This window comes from Martes martes (assembly GCF_963455335.1).
Source record: "Martes martes genome assembly, chromosome: 3".
In the NCBI taxonomy this organism is placed as follows: domain Eukaryota; kingdom Metazoa; phylum Chordata; class Mammalia; order Carnivora; family Mustelidae; genus Martes; species Martes martes.
Window position 1 is genome coordinate 158,059,433 of NC_137890.1, and position 14,719 is coordinate 158,074,151.

At 45.8% G+C, this 14,719-nt stretch overlaps 1 protein-coding gene across 18 annotated transcripts in view; it reads right to left on the reverse strand.

Annotated features, from left to right (window-relative positions):
* Positions 1 to 216: 216 nt before the first annotated feature.
* Positions 217 to 14,719, reverse strand: part of SP100 (SP100 nuclear antigen) — a 105,391-nt gene continuing 90,888 nt past the window's right edge. For 15 of the 18 annotated variants that reach the window (XM_080798028.1, XM_080798027.1, XM_080798024.1 and 12 more), the window contains 9 exons: positions 13,811 to 13,915; positions 11,735 to 11,877; positions 10,162 to 10,203; positions 7,546 to 7,590; positions 4,981 to 5,096; positions 3,066 to 3,186; positions 2,712 to 2,783; positions 2,064 to 2,207; positions 217 to 1,076 (listed from right to left, as the gene is read on the reverse strand). In XM_080798028.1, the coding sequence (XP_080654154.1) occupies positions 951 to 1,076; positions 2,064 to 2,207; positions 2,712 to 2,783; positions 3,066 to 3,186; positions 4,981 to 5,096; positions 7,546 to 7,590; positions 10,162 to 10,203; positions 11,735 to 11,877; positions 13,811 to 13,915 (914 nt within the window). In that variant the 3' untranslated portion in view covers positions 217 to 950. The remainder of the gene's footprint in view (positions 1,077 to 2,063; positions 2,208 to 2,711; positions 2,784 to 3,065; positions 3,187 to 4,980; positions 5,097 to 7,545; positions 7,591 to 10,161; positions 10,204 to 11,734; positions 11,878 to 13,810; positions 13,916 to 14,719) is intronic. The other 3 variants (XM_080798022.1, XM_080798029.1, XM_080798030.1) reach the window with 2 other exon arrangements.

Genomic DNA, 14,719 nt, shown 5'->3' on the forward strand with positions numbered 1-14,719 from the left:
ATAGTCCATTGGTCAGTGTCTCAGTCATTTAGCCATGCTTACTGCATGTGGCTGGAAAGTAATGAGTAAGTTCTGTGTGGAGAGGGGAAAAGAAGATAAAACCTTAAGGACCTAATAAAAGAGTCATATAAATGGAAGCACATAATATCATCCCTTATAGGAAGACCCAATATTTTCTATTGTAAATTTCATTCCAAATTATTCAATAAGAGAGCTTGAGAGGATAAGTTTTTATTTTATTTAGAAAAACAAATGAACAAAAATGGCAACAAAAAAAAGTTTGAAAAAGCTGTCTGCACAGCAACAGGCAGAACTGTCAGTGGGAGGGACCACAGCCCCTTATCATGTAGCTGCTGAAGACTCTTTGGGGGTTTGAGAAGTTCTTTATAGATTTTGCATATCAGCCCTTTGTCTGTAGTGTCATTTGCAAATATCTTCTCCCATTCTGTGTGTTGCCTCTTGGTTTTGTTGACTATTTCCTTTGTTGTGCAGAAGGCTTTTATCTTGATGAAGTCCCCAAAGTTCATTTTTGCTTTCGTTCCCCTTGCCTTTGGAGACGTGTCTTGAAAGAAGTGGCTGTGGCCCTTGTCAGAGAGGTTACTGCCTATGGAGGACATTAGAAGAAGGAAGGGAAAAACAAAGGGATGGGGATGTGAGATCAGAGTGGGAGATGAACCATGTGAGATTATGGGCTCCAGGAAACAAATGGAGGGTTTTAGAGGAGAGGGGAGTGGGGGGATGGGTGAGCCTGGTGGTGGGTATTAAGAGGGCATGGATCACATGCCTCGAGCACTGGGTGTAGTGCATAAACAATGAATCTTGGAACACTGAAAAAATAAAATAAAATAAAAAACCTAATGATGTACTGTATGGTGATTGATGTAACACAATAAAAAAAAAAGATCTGTGAGCATAAAAAAAAACTGTTGGGGGGTGAGGGGTGGGCTACTTTATGAAAGAGTGGGCTCCAACTGAAAACTGTCCTCTCTTGTTTCCTGAATTGCAAAAATGTTTTTAAAAGTATTCATAAATATGGCCTCTAGCTGAAGTCCAAGCTTGACGAATTTCTGGTTGTCCTGAAAAAACAAAGACAAAAATGAGAATGGCCATAGCAACTGAGCTTGAGCTCTCCATGTTTCATATAATCCAGAGCTTCATTTTAGACTACCCCAAATGTTAAGTGAGAATTAATACAGTTAGGAGTATTATGTTTCCAGATAGCTTGATCATTTCTCTTTATCTGTAAGACAGAGATGCAAAAAAGAGTACTGTATTATAGTCTAATTCTTCATCAGAAATTTATTGTTAATTTTTTAAAAATACCAGTGGCTGTATTTTCAAATACAGCACTTATGACTTGCAGCACTACAATGGTACAGAAATGCTGAAGGCAAATTCATGGCGTCTCCCTTTCTCCCTCATCCCTTGAGATAATCCTTGTTAACTTCTGGATACAGTGTTAAGAAATTCGAAAGTAAAGAAATCCAAGATTTTGAAATTTGAGAAATTCGATTTGGTATCTTCCTTTAGAGAAGAGAAATACGAGTTTTCTTTAAAATGCCCTTGGTCCAGGGGAGTGATGTCGGAAGACCCGCTGCTACAGAGATGCCCCTCCCAGCACTATGGCCCTGTAGGTTCTGCCTGTAAGCAACCTCCCATGCTCTGCCTCCGAACTGCAGCATGGGAACAAGTGGAGATAGGGAGAGAGATGTCCAGGTGTGAGGGGAAAGCCTCTGCCCACGCATTGCTGAGATCCTGGACTCCAGAGAGCAGGAGCACAGCGGTACCGGCAAACGGCCATGCGCACACTCTACGCCTAGGCGTCCGGTGGGCGCCCATTGTCTGGGTGAGTTAAGGTAGCCCTAAGGTAATGTCTGCAAGGAGACCTGATTTGTTACTATTTCCACACCTTGGCCCCCGGAGTTTTTAGAATACTTCCAGCATTTGCACGTGTGTCGGTTTGCCACACGTTGAGAGAAAAGGTAACAGTTAACCTGATACAAGAGGATGAACGGCAAAGTGGCTTGATGGAAAGAAAGAGGGATGTAGAGGGAACCACTCACCTTGTAAAAAGCCCTGTGGTTCTGAAAGATGAGACACATGTCCTGCACGAACCCCTTCACTCGGAGGTACAGTTTCTTATTCAGCTTTTTCTTAATTTTGTTTAACCACATGGGTTTTGTTGGGCCATGAGATGCATTGTTACTCTGTTGACAGAGGTGCGGAAGGGCAGGCTGTGAGCACAGTTCAAGTCCACCCCCTGTTACAGACCGAGTGTTTGTGTCCTCCCCAAATTCCTATGCTGCAATCCTAACCCATAGTGTGATGGTATTAGGAGGCTGGGCCTTTGGGAGATGATTAGACTGTGAGGATGAACCTCATGAATGGGATTAGTACCCTTATAAAAATGACCCCACAGAGCTCTCTCCCTCTCTTTCCATCATGTAAAGACACAAAATGAAGTTGGCAGTCTGCAGGATTACACAAGCACCCCAATCTCAGGCTTCCAGCCTCCAGAGCTAGGAGAAATAAATATCTACTGTTTGAGCTGCCTTGTCCATGGTACTTTGTGGTAGCAGCTTAAGTGGCCAAGGACTAAGTAAGCTGACTCAGATGTCCATCAACAAGATGGAGATCATGATGAGTGGACCCACTGGACCCATATCCCAAATTTGACAATGCCAGTTTTGGGCTTTGTTGCTGTTACTTACATAATGTGGTCTTGAGGCAAAAAAGGGGCTTTTTGAACAGCAGTAGACCTTCAAGAGGATAAATTCACATCTCTGCACAAGAGAGAGGAGATTTTAAGTGAGAAGCAGCTTGGAGAGAATGAAGTATACATATGCTCAGACAGAATGGATGGTTTCCAAACCTGTGGCCTATGAAACAAACATGGAATGGGAATTTTCTCTGGAATATAAATTTTAGTGTTAGGTCATGTGATCAAAGCACAGCAGGGGACAGCTGTTCGCCCCTGGGCACCATCCCTCCAGTCCCTGCAAGACTGTGCTGCTTCTCTCAAGTCAACAGAAAGGAGGAGAGTTCAGGTTTGTATTTCAACTCACCAACTGTTCCTTAGGCACCATCCGCCTCTGTAAGACCTCAGATGTCTGGTGACATTGTTGGCTTTGTGGGTAACTTGGTTGAAGAGCCTTTATCATGCAGAAGATGCAACTCCATGGGTCCCTGAGAAGTTGGGCATAAGGTCAGCAAAGGTAGATTTTCTGTGACTCAGCCACTGTTTCTACAGCTGCTAAAGTCCTCTGTTCAGGAATGACTGGTGGTTTCCACATTGTATCCAACTTCTCTCTGTGCTAGAGCCCCATTTGGGCATAGCTGGCAAACACCCCTCTCATTTATAGTGATAGCAGGACTGACAGTTTGTCGAGTGAGCTGCCATGGTGGATGATGGTCTTTCATTCATCTCAAAACTTAAGAGTTCTTATCTGAGCCACTATGGGCTCAGATATGAGCCCTGCCATTTAAAATTGAGAATTGGAAATTGGTACCTTCAGCACTGGAGTCTTGGGCCTCATTGAGCCATCAGACCACAGTAAAAGGAAGCCAGCTCTTGTTCCTCAACTTTGCTGAGTAAGCACAGAGTTATAGACATCCTCTTCTCTGGCACTGCCATACCTAGGCCTAGAATCTGTGCTGCAGAAACTTCTTGGAAAGAAATCTATGAACAGAGTAGTGTCAGACATCTGCCATTTGCCTCTACATTCAATGCCTATGGCATTCTTCTCTGCTAGGCTCCCTGTGCTGAAGGGTTCTTGATAATCAAGAGGATACAGGGGCACCTGGGTGGCTCAGTCATTAGCGCCTGCCTTCGGCTCAGGTCATAATCCCAGGGTTCTGGGATTGAGCCCTGCATTGGGCTCCCTGCTCAGTGGGAAGCCTGCTTCTCCCTCTCCCACTCCCCCACTTATTTTCTCTCTCTCATTATCTCTCTCTCACTATAAATAAAATCCTTAAAAAAAAATCAAGTGGATACAGTGATCCTTCCTAGATATGTCATTTGCCTCCTCTCTCCTTGGCTACTCCAGTGCTTGCTCAAGGGGCCCATTCTCGAGTACCCATGGTGTGAGGATGGGGACTATACATGGGCACAGCAATAAAGAAGACCTGTCTTCTGCCTCTGCAGCATGCCCAACTGCAGAGCTTTTTGCAGAATCCCTAAGATGACACTATTCCCTGGGAACTACCTGGGAGAAGTTGGATTACATTAGACTCTCCCATTACCAAGGGTGCAATGTTCTGTCTTCATAGGGACAGACACAATCCTGATGGAAATCATCCATCCTCCTTGGTCACAGCAGTTCTGCCTACATTATCACTTACAGAATGCCTTATCAACCTTCATGCTATCCCTCATACCATCATCTCTGACCAAAAATACATTTTTTAAAAAAGATTTTTTTTTATTTATTTGACAGACAGAGATCACAAGCAGGCAGAGAGGCAGGCAGAGAGAGAGGGGGGAAGCAGGCTCCCTGCTGAGCAGAGAGCCCGACGTGGAGCTCGATCCCAGGACCCTGAGATCATGACCCGAGCTGAAGGCAGAGGCTTAACCCACTGAACCACCCAGGCGCCCCCCAAAAATACATTTTAAGGCAAAGGAAATATAGCATCCATGGTTATCTGAAGGCTCATCACAGTCCCAAATTTTTCAGCTTTTTGATGTTCCCAGAGCAGGTGGTATATGCTTTAAACCAGCACCCTATGTATGATGCCATTACCCCCTCAAAGTGCCTAGGTCTGGGAACCAAGTGGGAGATGTGGGGGTGACACTTGCAGAGTTTTTGCTTCCTATTAATCTGTTGCTGCTAACACTGTTATACAATGGATATTGATACTGTAAGACTTGCTCCTTCTGCATCAGGACACATACAACCAGAGAAAAACGCTGCAGGTTGAGTGCGCAGTGGGAGGAGCTGTGCCACAGGAAGGGAGGGCGAGAAGGGGGCAGGGCTCACTAACCTGTTAACATCTATATTGTGGATGTGGCATGTCTCATGAAAGGACTTTGGACAAGTATCACAGCAGAACAGCTTTCCAGGTCGACGGCACACCTCACATATATTTGAGTTTCCTGGCTAGAAGGGGAGGTAATGCAGACATCATTGGAATCAGACGGTTGATACATTGAGACTCTAGAATCCATGGTCTTTTCTCGTGACTGGGGGACACTTGTAGATTTCTCTTCTCAAAATATTAAGGAATAACACTGAGTGAAGATTTGGAAGAAGACACTCTGATCTGCAGTGAAGTTTGGGAGGAAGTGGCTATTAGACCATTAAAGTTCTATAATCTACAAAGCCCACAAACTCAACATATATCTTGTAAATCTTAGCAAGAAATTTGTCCTTTTGTTTGGCAGTGGTTCTCAACCTGCTGTACAATAGAATCACTTGGGGGAGCCTTAAAAAATTCTGATGCCCGAGGCCTCATCCTCAGAGATTCAATTAGTTGCATGTGATTTTGATTGTTTGTGTCACCAGGGTGGGGAGGATATTGGTGGTTTGTTTTAATCATGAAAACCTAGATGGTTTTCAGGTGCAGTCCTTAGTGGAGATCTCTGGCTTCTAAAGCAGTGGTTTCTGGATCAGCAGAAGCCGTGTCCACTGAATAATGCTGGAAGTGTAAATTCTCAGGCGCCATCCCTCACTCAATGAATCAGAAGCCCAGGAGATTCAGATGGACACTGCAGACTGAACAGCTCTGGCCCACCATGGCCCACAACTTTGGCCGTGTATTAAAACCACCAGAGGAGCTTTGGAAAATCTTGACCCTTAGAACACTAGCATCAGAACCTCTGTGGGCGGGACCTCCAGTTGATTGCCATGGGCAGTCAAGGTGGGGAGCCCAAGGTCTGGTGGGATTTTTTCTGGCTAAGTGTGGGAGCTATGAGTAGAGTCATTATCAGTCTACAAAAGTTGTCACAGAAAGGCTATGAAAAGGAGTGTGGACATTCTTATTAGGAGACTCTGGGAAACAAACTGAGGTTTTAGAAGGGAGGGGGTTCAGGAGATGGATGAATGTGGTGATGAGTATCAAGGAGGGCGTGGATTGCATGGAGCACTGAGGTTTATACACAAACAATGAATTATGGAACACAGCACCAAAAACTAATGATGTACTCTATGGTGACTAACATAACATAATTAAAAAAAAAAAGAAGAAGAAGAGTTGCCTTTTTTTTTTTTTTTTTAAAGATTTTATTTATTTGACAGAGAGAGATCACAAGTAGGCAGAGAGGCAGGCAGAGAGAGAGGAAGGGAAGCAGGCTCCCCGCTGAGCAGAGAGCCCGATGCGGGGCTCGATCCCAGGACCCTGAGATCATGACCTGAGTCAAAGGCAGCGACTTAACCCACTGAGCCACCCAGGCGCCCCGAAGAGTTGCCTTTTTATCTTCACAGAGGGCTTGGCTGTGAGCTGTGGGAATAACCCTCCATGTCCATTCCAGTTATCAGAAAGGCTGTGCAGACCTCAGAGATGAGAGCTATTCCACTATACAAGGGCCCCACCTCCAGCAGAGGAATCGAAGTCATGTGGATGCATCTAGATCATGCTGGGCAATGCATTTGCTAGAGGACCAGGGGGCACGGTAACCCTTTTCTAATCCCTTCTCCATAAGCATCCCTTATCAATACAGCTGCACATCATTCTACAGTGAGAGCCCCCCTGGAGTGGTGCAAAAAGGTGATTCGGCCCAAAACTCCCATCTTGTTGCAATGAAAGCAACCGAAGTATGATTTGGCTTAGAAGGAGGGGCCCTCTGTGATGTTGGCAGACTTTAATGCAGGCAGCCCTAGTAAGCAGGGTCTTTGGATCATAAGGGTCTGTATATAATCAAGCACTAGCCAAGCAGTTTGAGTAAAAATGTCTGCGATTTGCTACATGTTGATAATTTTCATCTTAGCCAGTTCAGGTTCCTGACAGCTTCCTTAAGATGGGCTCCAGGTCTCCACAAAGGACCCTGTGATATTTCTCTGCATCACCCACTTGCCCTATGTACATTTCTCTGCAGGCCTGGGGACAGGGTCTGCCCCTGAACTTGCCAGCTTGGCCCAGCCTGTTCCTTCTGGTGGATGTTTCAAACCATCTTAGCTCTGCCTCTATCTAAGAGTGGATGTTGGTGTTCTTCCTTTCCTTCCTTATTACCTTCTCTAAAATATTGCTCTTCTCTCAGATTCACTCCTTATCTGTCATGGGCAGGCCAGCCTTGGCTATTACTACTTAAAGTCCTGGCTCTAGAGATGCCAGTGGCCTAGCGCTCTGCCTCCCATACTCACTCTCAAGGGGAAATAAGGAAACAGGGAAGTTTCCCTGAACAAATGGAAAGGAAGTTTCATGCAGGGACACCAACTCCAAAATCATCTCCCTGGGGTGGATGATACGTTTGTTCTCTGCTTGTCACACACAAGGACACACTCCAATTGAGTGTGAGCACGCTTCAGGAAAACGCAGCAATGACACAGGTAATACATGGAGGGACAAGGCCTGGGTTATTCTGAGGTCACAGGTGGAAGAGTCAGTACTTACATAAGGGTCAAAAAAGTCACTCCTGCTAGGCTCTGGTATTGTCTGCTGAAAAGGGAGAAAGATTGAGTGACAATATTGAATATGATTTTTCATTAACCACGCATTTGAGTGAACTTCTTTATGCAAAGGATTCATGCCACAGCCCTCCCTTTGCTTTATTTTTTTTTTTTTAAGATTTTATTTATTTGCCAGAGAGAGAGAGAGAGTACACACAAGCAGGCAGAGAGGCAGGCAGAGGCAGCGAGAGAAGCAGGCTCCCTGCTGAGCAAGGAGCCCGATGCGGGACTCGATCCCAGGACCCTGGGATCATGACCTGAGCCGAAGGCAGCGGCTTAACCAACTGAGCCACCCAGGCGTCCCCTTCCCTTTGCTTTATATCTGTGTTTATGGGTCTGTATGTCTAACTGGAGAATAAAAAATCATGAAATTTTATGTCACTGACAGTTTGGCCCAATGCAAGCTCCATTCTCTGACTGCTCTTCCCAAAGCAGGCCTTTGTGAAGCCACACAGGGAGCCTGGTCCTGGATTCCACAGCTGGAGTTGGAGCTGCAATGAGGGAATCAAGCTGAGGACTGAATATCCATGGCCCCCAGTGATCACAGCACCCAGAGTCCTGGACACAGTGCATGTGTCTCAAAGAATCCCACTGTCTTCTGCAGCTCACCCAGGGCCTAGTCCCGAAAATAAAATGGATCTAAGGTCCCCAGTCCTGTTCATCTTCTTCCTAAAGCTAAGCACCTCTGCACTTTCTCCTGAATCCCAAAAGGATGCATTGACCTTGGATACCTGTGGAATGACTTGGCCTCCTTCAGTTTGGAAGAACAGCTGCCTAGCTTCTACCTCCTGCCTGAGGCAGTGAGGCCACAGATAAGCCACTCGGTGTGATCCAGAGTGCAATGACCTGGGAGGCAGCCATGCCACTGCTAGACCACTAGAGTGGTGTAGTATCCCCCACCCCACCCCAACAGTTATTGTTCCAAGTTAGACAACAAAGTTGAAACAGTCCCTTGGGTCTGTCACTTTGGCCTCCTGTGCCCTGCCACTGACCAAGCATATGCTTAGTGCTTAATGTTTGTGCCACAGGTGTTTGTTGAATGGGTACAGAAGGGCGCAAACAAATGAACACAGCTGTCACTCAGGAGATGAGGTTTCTTAGCAACCGGTAAATGATTAGCATGGATAGGGTGCCTGGGTGGCTCAGTGGGTTAAGCCTCTGCCTTTGGCTCAGGTCATGATCTCAGGGTCCTGGGATCGAGCACCGCATTGGGCTCTCTGCTCAGCAGGGAGCCTGATTTCCCCCTTCTCTCTGCCTACTTGTGATCTCTATGTCAAAAAAAAAAAAAAAAAAAAGATTAGCGTGGACTTTTCTGTCTTACTATATTGGAACACCTCAGCTACCACCATCAGGTTTAACAGGAATCTTATGAGCAGGGAAACTGCCAGTAGTACCACCTGTCATTTGATGGTGCAAGGGACAGAAGCCTAGGGGCTGGGGAAGGAAAAGGCCCTCTGCAGAGATGCTCTGAGAATGGAGGTACCTTAAGAGTTGTAAGCCCAGATGGAGATGGCATCTGTGATAAAGGGATGGGAGATGACCAACTCAATTGACAAACCCGGACTGAGTCACCCTTGACTCCCTAGCACTGGATAGAGATGTTTGCTCCTTTTTTTTTTTTTTAAGATTTATTTATTTATTTGTCAGAGAGAGAGAGAGCACAAGCAGGCAGAGTGGCAGGCAGAGGCAGAGGGAGAAGCAGGCTCCCCACTGAGAAAGAAGCCCGATACAGGATTCGATCCCAGAACCTTTGGATCATGACCTGAGCTGAAGGCAGCCACTTAACCAACTGAGCCACCCAGGTGTCCTGAAATGTTTGCTCTTAATGAAAGAGCAAATAACGTGTCTTTCTCCAGAAAACCCAGTGGGTGCAGGCCCTTGTGACAGAGTTGCTAGCATAAAGTCAGAGGAGCAGGTAGCCCCAGAAACCAACTTTGTGAAGACTGTGACTTTTTGTACAGCAGAGATGGACCAAGGGGACCTCTGTTGGAGGTTAAGAAAATGGAAGCTCTTCCATCTCCTTTTTTTGCACCACACAGGTTCTTTCTTGCACTTGCTCTTGGAGAGGACACGGAAAACATCAGCTATCCTACCTCCTTCCTTGGAATCCATGCACCAGGGAAACCACTAGTCCATGAACTCCACATGCGACATTGAGGGAAAGGGAATTCACCTCCATAGATGGAACTGAGGTTTACAAAGCCCCTCTGGTGAGGCCTGATGCTTTCATGCAGACACCCAGCTCCAAAACTATCTCTCTGGTGTAGTCTCTCCACAAAGCAGAAGATCTGGGTTAGCAGTGTCTCACCCCTGGCACATCAGCCTTCCAATCTCTCTATTCTCTAAAGTGGTATCTCCACAAAAGGAGTGAACGTTCCCTTAAAGAAGGATCCCTTGGAGAAGGACTCACTGTGGAAATGCATGTGTGCATGTGAAGCAGAGGAAAGATACAAAAGAAAGGGAGAGAACGCGATCTGGGTTGTTAGCTTCGCCAAGCAACACACGGCTATTATCCATCTCAAGGGGGCAAGACACTGGCAGAAAGTCATGTGATAATTACTTTTCTTCTTCTTCTTCTTGGTGGCTCTGGTAGATATTTTTTCTGAAAGAGAAATGAGATTAATGCTATAATGGGTCCTTATTTCTACTCTGAGAGCTTGGCATTCCACCTGCCCTCCAGATAGGTCCCACTGTCAACCCAAATTCAAGGTGTCTTCATGGAAAATAATGTCCCTCTCCAAACCTGTAACACACTGTTCTTTCTTACCCAGACTTGGCTTTAAGGTAAGCTTTAAAAATTGCATCCTCTCTTGCTTTCCTCATAGCCTCGCCAGGCTTTTCCTCACCATGTCTTTTGCACCCACTGCCTCCTTTCTATCCTCCAGGACCCATCTAGCTTGTGTGTCTATACCTCACATGCTACAACTACTCCACGGCCACATACCTGGGGAGGGATGGATAGGGGGTAGGCCCCATCAGTGGCCCTGGGCACACAAAGGAGTCTAAGCCTTTGGGGAGACAAGTAGGATGAGCCTTACAGAATGGGTGCAGATGATGAAGAGTAAACCATGCTTTGACAGAGTGTTTTGGGATCCAGAGATGGGTGAGTACAGTAGGCTGAATAATGGCCCCCAAAGTTGGTCAGATCCTAAACCCCAGACCTCTGAATATGTTAACTTCAGTGGTAAAAAGGACTTTATGGATGTAATTAAATTAAGGATCCTGCAATGGGGAGATCATTCTGGTTATCTGTGCAGGGCCAATGTAATGACCAGCATCCTGTTGCCAGGGAGACAGGAGGGTTAGAGTGAGGAGTAGGAGATGTAATGGTAGAACACGATGTTGCAGTGATGCCAGGAAGGGCCTCAAGCCAAGGAACACAGACAACTTCCAGAAGCTGAAAAAGGCAAGGAACAAATTCTCCCTGGAAGGCTCCAGAAAGAACCAGCCCTGACAACACTTTGACTTGAGCCCAGTGAAACCGATTTCATACTTCCAGCCTCCAGACCTGTTAAGATAATGGATTTGTATGGTTTTAAGCCACCCAGGTTGTAAAGGGTTGTTAAAGCAGCCTCAGGAAACCAGTGTAGTGAGAGTGTGCTGTTTGAGTTGGGCCTTGAAGGCTGAGAAGGGGTGGCTCAGGCCCAGAGGCAGTGAAGGTCAGGTGAGGCCTTCATGGCTGCCCACACTCCACCCTCCAACCCACCCTGCATTCTCTGATCAGACTAATACTTCTAAAACAGCGTTTCACTTGTGTTAGCCAGTCCCCAAACTCCCCATGATTCCTCCATGATTAAAGGAAGGGTCCAGACTCCTTCCTCCGGCCTCCAAAGTCTAAGAAACTCCCCAATTTAAATTACTTTCCTGTGACCCCATTACACAGTGGTGATTATTTATGGCCCCATCAGGGCCACAATTTACTGTTCCACCTTCAAAAGATAAGAGCTCATGCATTTAGAGGATTAAGCTATAGTATAAAGCAGCCAAGATGCTTCTGAGTACAATGTTAGTAGGTAACACATGCCTTGTGGGCATCGTGACAGTTTTCTGGACACCGAGAAATTCTGATAATGCTTGGGGCTGGTGAACGATGACACTAAACCCTGGACATAAGCCACTTGTCATTGGGATACCTTAATCAGGTCTTTCAGGGGGAACCCGCCACATCTCACACTCATCTTCCAGTTCTTGGATCGTGAGTAGTTTCCTTCAACTTCAAATTCCCTGAGGGTGAACCACCTTCCATCCACACCCTTTATACACTTCTCTGAGGTTCCTGTGAGACCAAAACAAGGAGTTGCCAGGGAGTAACCCCTGCCCCCCACTGCAGAACCTCCAGGATGTAGTCTCCCCCGTGGACCTGGGCCACATGTCTTGGGCTCTGAATCTACAGCAGGAGAACTGACATGCCTTTCAGTCACCCACAAGCAGCCTGGAAGGCAAGGGTGGAAGAAAGCTCCTGGTCCTGTGCACCCATGTCTTTGACCTTTGTGCAACAAGGACAATAATTAGCACCAACATTTATTTTTAAAAAGTATCTCAGTATATTCAAAAGAGGAAAATCTGAATGGCTCTGAAGATGAATGAGGAGGATTCTTTTCCTCCCCTTCTCTGAGAGCCAGGCAGAGTTTCAGAGGGGGCAGACGAGGTCCCATGGGTGACCATGTGGCAGCTGTCATCACACATCTTCTTCCTCTTGCACAATATTGACCATCCAGCTAATGGCAATTAGTTATTTCTCATATTTTGGGGGCACCTGCATGGCTCAGTAGGTTGAGCATCTGACTCCTGATTTTGGCTCAGGTCAGGATGTCAGGGTTGTGAGATTGAGTCCCGCATTGAGCTCCACACTGGGCATGGAGTCTGCTTGGGATTCTCTCTCTCCCTCTCCCTCTCTCCCTCCTCCTCTCTCTCCCTTTCTCTCTCTTCCTCTCAAAAAAATTATTTCTCATATTTTGGACTCATAGCTACTTTATCGGAAAAGTGATTATGGAAATGTCAAGTGGGAAAAGTTAAATTACACATCTGCAATACGGTCATAGGGCAAACATTGATACTTGTTGGTGCCTAAGAACTATATTTGTGGAGGAGGGGAATCAATTATGGCAGATGAACATTTTACTGTACTTTAACAGTTATGATTTGTGAGGTATTTTATATCTGTCATCTCATTTTCCCCCCTCATAATAACATGGTGAGGCAAGTTTTATTATTATTCCCATTTTGTATGGGAGGAAGTTCAGGGTAAGAGAGACTAGTAATTTGGCCCAGATAGAACAGACAGTCATGGTATCTGAAACTTGAATCTGGGTCCTCTAATTCTAAGTTCTGTGCTCCTCCCCATTGGCACAAGGCTGTTCATGTGTTAAGGGGAATGGGGCTGTGAAGACTGTCGCCTGATTTTTCAAATGTGTACATATTCCACCCTGATATTGAAGTATTTGGTCTTGCATTGGGTGGTAGATGGGCATCCTGGGGACAATCTCCATGGGGAAAGGAGAGATGTCCTGTTATATTTATTAACTGTAAGTGAGGAAATGCCATCTTTCCTCCAACCTATCTGGGATGCTGTACAGAAAAGAGCTAATGGGTTAGACTGGAGGCTGCCATCTTTAGAAAATTCTGCTTGCAAGGTTGGATCTAGGCTGTCATTGGGGAACTTGCAATTGGGAGGTGGGTATCACCATTCCCAGACCTTAAAAGAGTGTCTCACTGTCCTAAACCATTTATATGAACAATATAAATGGTTTATGCCGAAAACTTGCTTTCCTTCTGGGAGTCTGGAATTTTGGCATGTGCTAGGCAGAGGACACCTATATGACTAACCCCTGATAAAAACCTGGACTCCAAGGCTGGGGGCAGCTTCTCTGGTAGACGGCATTTCACATGTGTTACTACAATTCATTGCTAGAGAATTAAGTGTGTCCTGCGTGACTCTATTGGGAGAGACTCTTGGACACTGGCACCTGGTTTCCTTTGGACTTTGTCCTGTGTGTTTTTTCCTTCCTTGATTTTGCTTTGTACCCTTCCAATCTAATAAAATATCACCATGAGTTCACTATATGCTGAGTCCTACGAGTCTTCCTAGTGAATCACCAAACCTAGGGATGGTCTTGGGAGACCCCCGACACAGGCATCTACCCTCTGAATAATATATTATTCACACGGGTATTTTCCAGTTAAAAAGCACAGAAGATCATGAAACCCACCTTGTATCATTTTCTCCTTATATAAAGTCCCCTTTGCCTCTCCACAGGTCACAGGAAGTTCCAGAAGGCAAAAATCTATACGCGTATCTCTGGGAATTCTTGGACCTGAAAAGAAGCATTATTTTTTTCATTCCATCTTTCTGAACAACTGTGCACTGTTTTGATCACACCCATCTTGAGATCTTTCTTTTATAATTTAAAATGTGTGGGAGGGCTTTTCCCCTATGAACTCATTACCCTTCTAGGTCTTTCTTTTATGGCAGATTAGGAGCACAAAGATAATGTCATTCTCCGAAATGCTACATTAAAAGCTTTGTGCGGAGGTGTCTGAATCTCCAAATTTGTTGACCACAACTCCCCATTGTGCCATGATTTTCCTCCTGTTGTATTATTGCTTTGAAGTTATGTAGCTGAAGATAAAATTCTTAACTTTTAGTTTTGTCTTGAGGAATCAGCTCAGGGACAGAAAGCAAGATTGCAATGGGGCACCTCGCTGGGGCAGTGTCTCTCTTCTCTCCTTGCTCTCTGCTTGTTTCACTTCTCCTTCATGTGAGCTTTCTCTGTGACTAAAAAGGAAACTCAGAGTAGAGTGTGCTAGAAGTGCAAATTATGCAGGGAGGGGACCTCTGCACATACCTTGGGTGGGGGCACCGGGATCTGATTCTGCAGAAGCAGGCATTGCAAGTCTTAAAATGAAGGAGCACCTTCAGAGGCAGGTGCTCCTGCCTTTCTGACCAGCACTGAGGGGGATTCATTAAAGACACAAACTGGGGCTTCTCTATAGAATGGGAAGTGTGGGTGGCCATGGTCCTTCCAGAGTTAGTTCTGTTAGAGCTGGAGTGGGCCTAGAAAGGTCACCCAGTCTAATTCACCTGCCACCCACCCATTTACAGAGAAGGAAATTGAGGC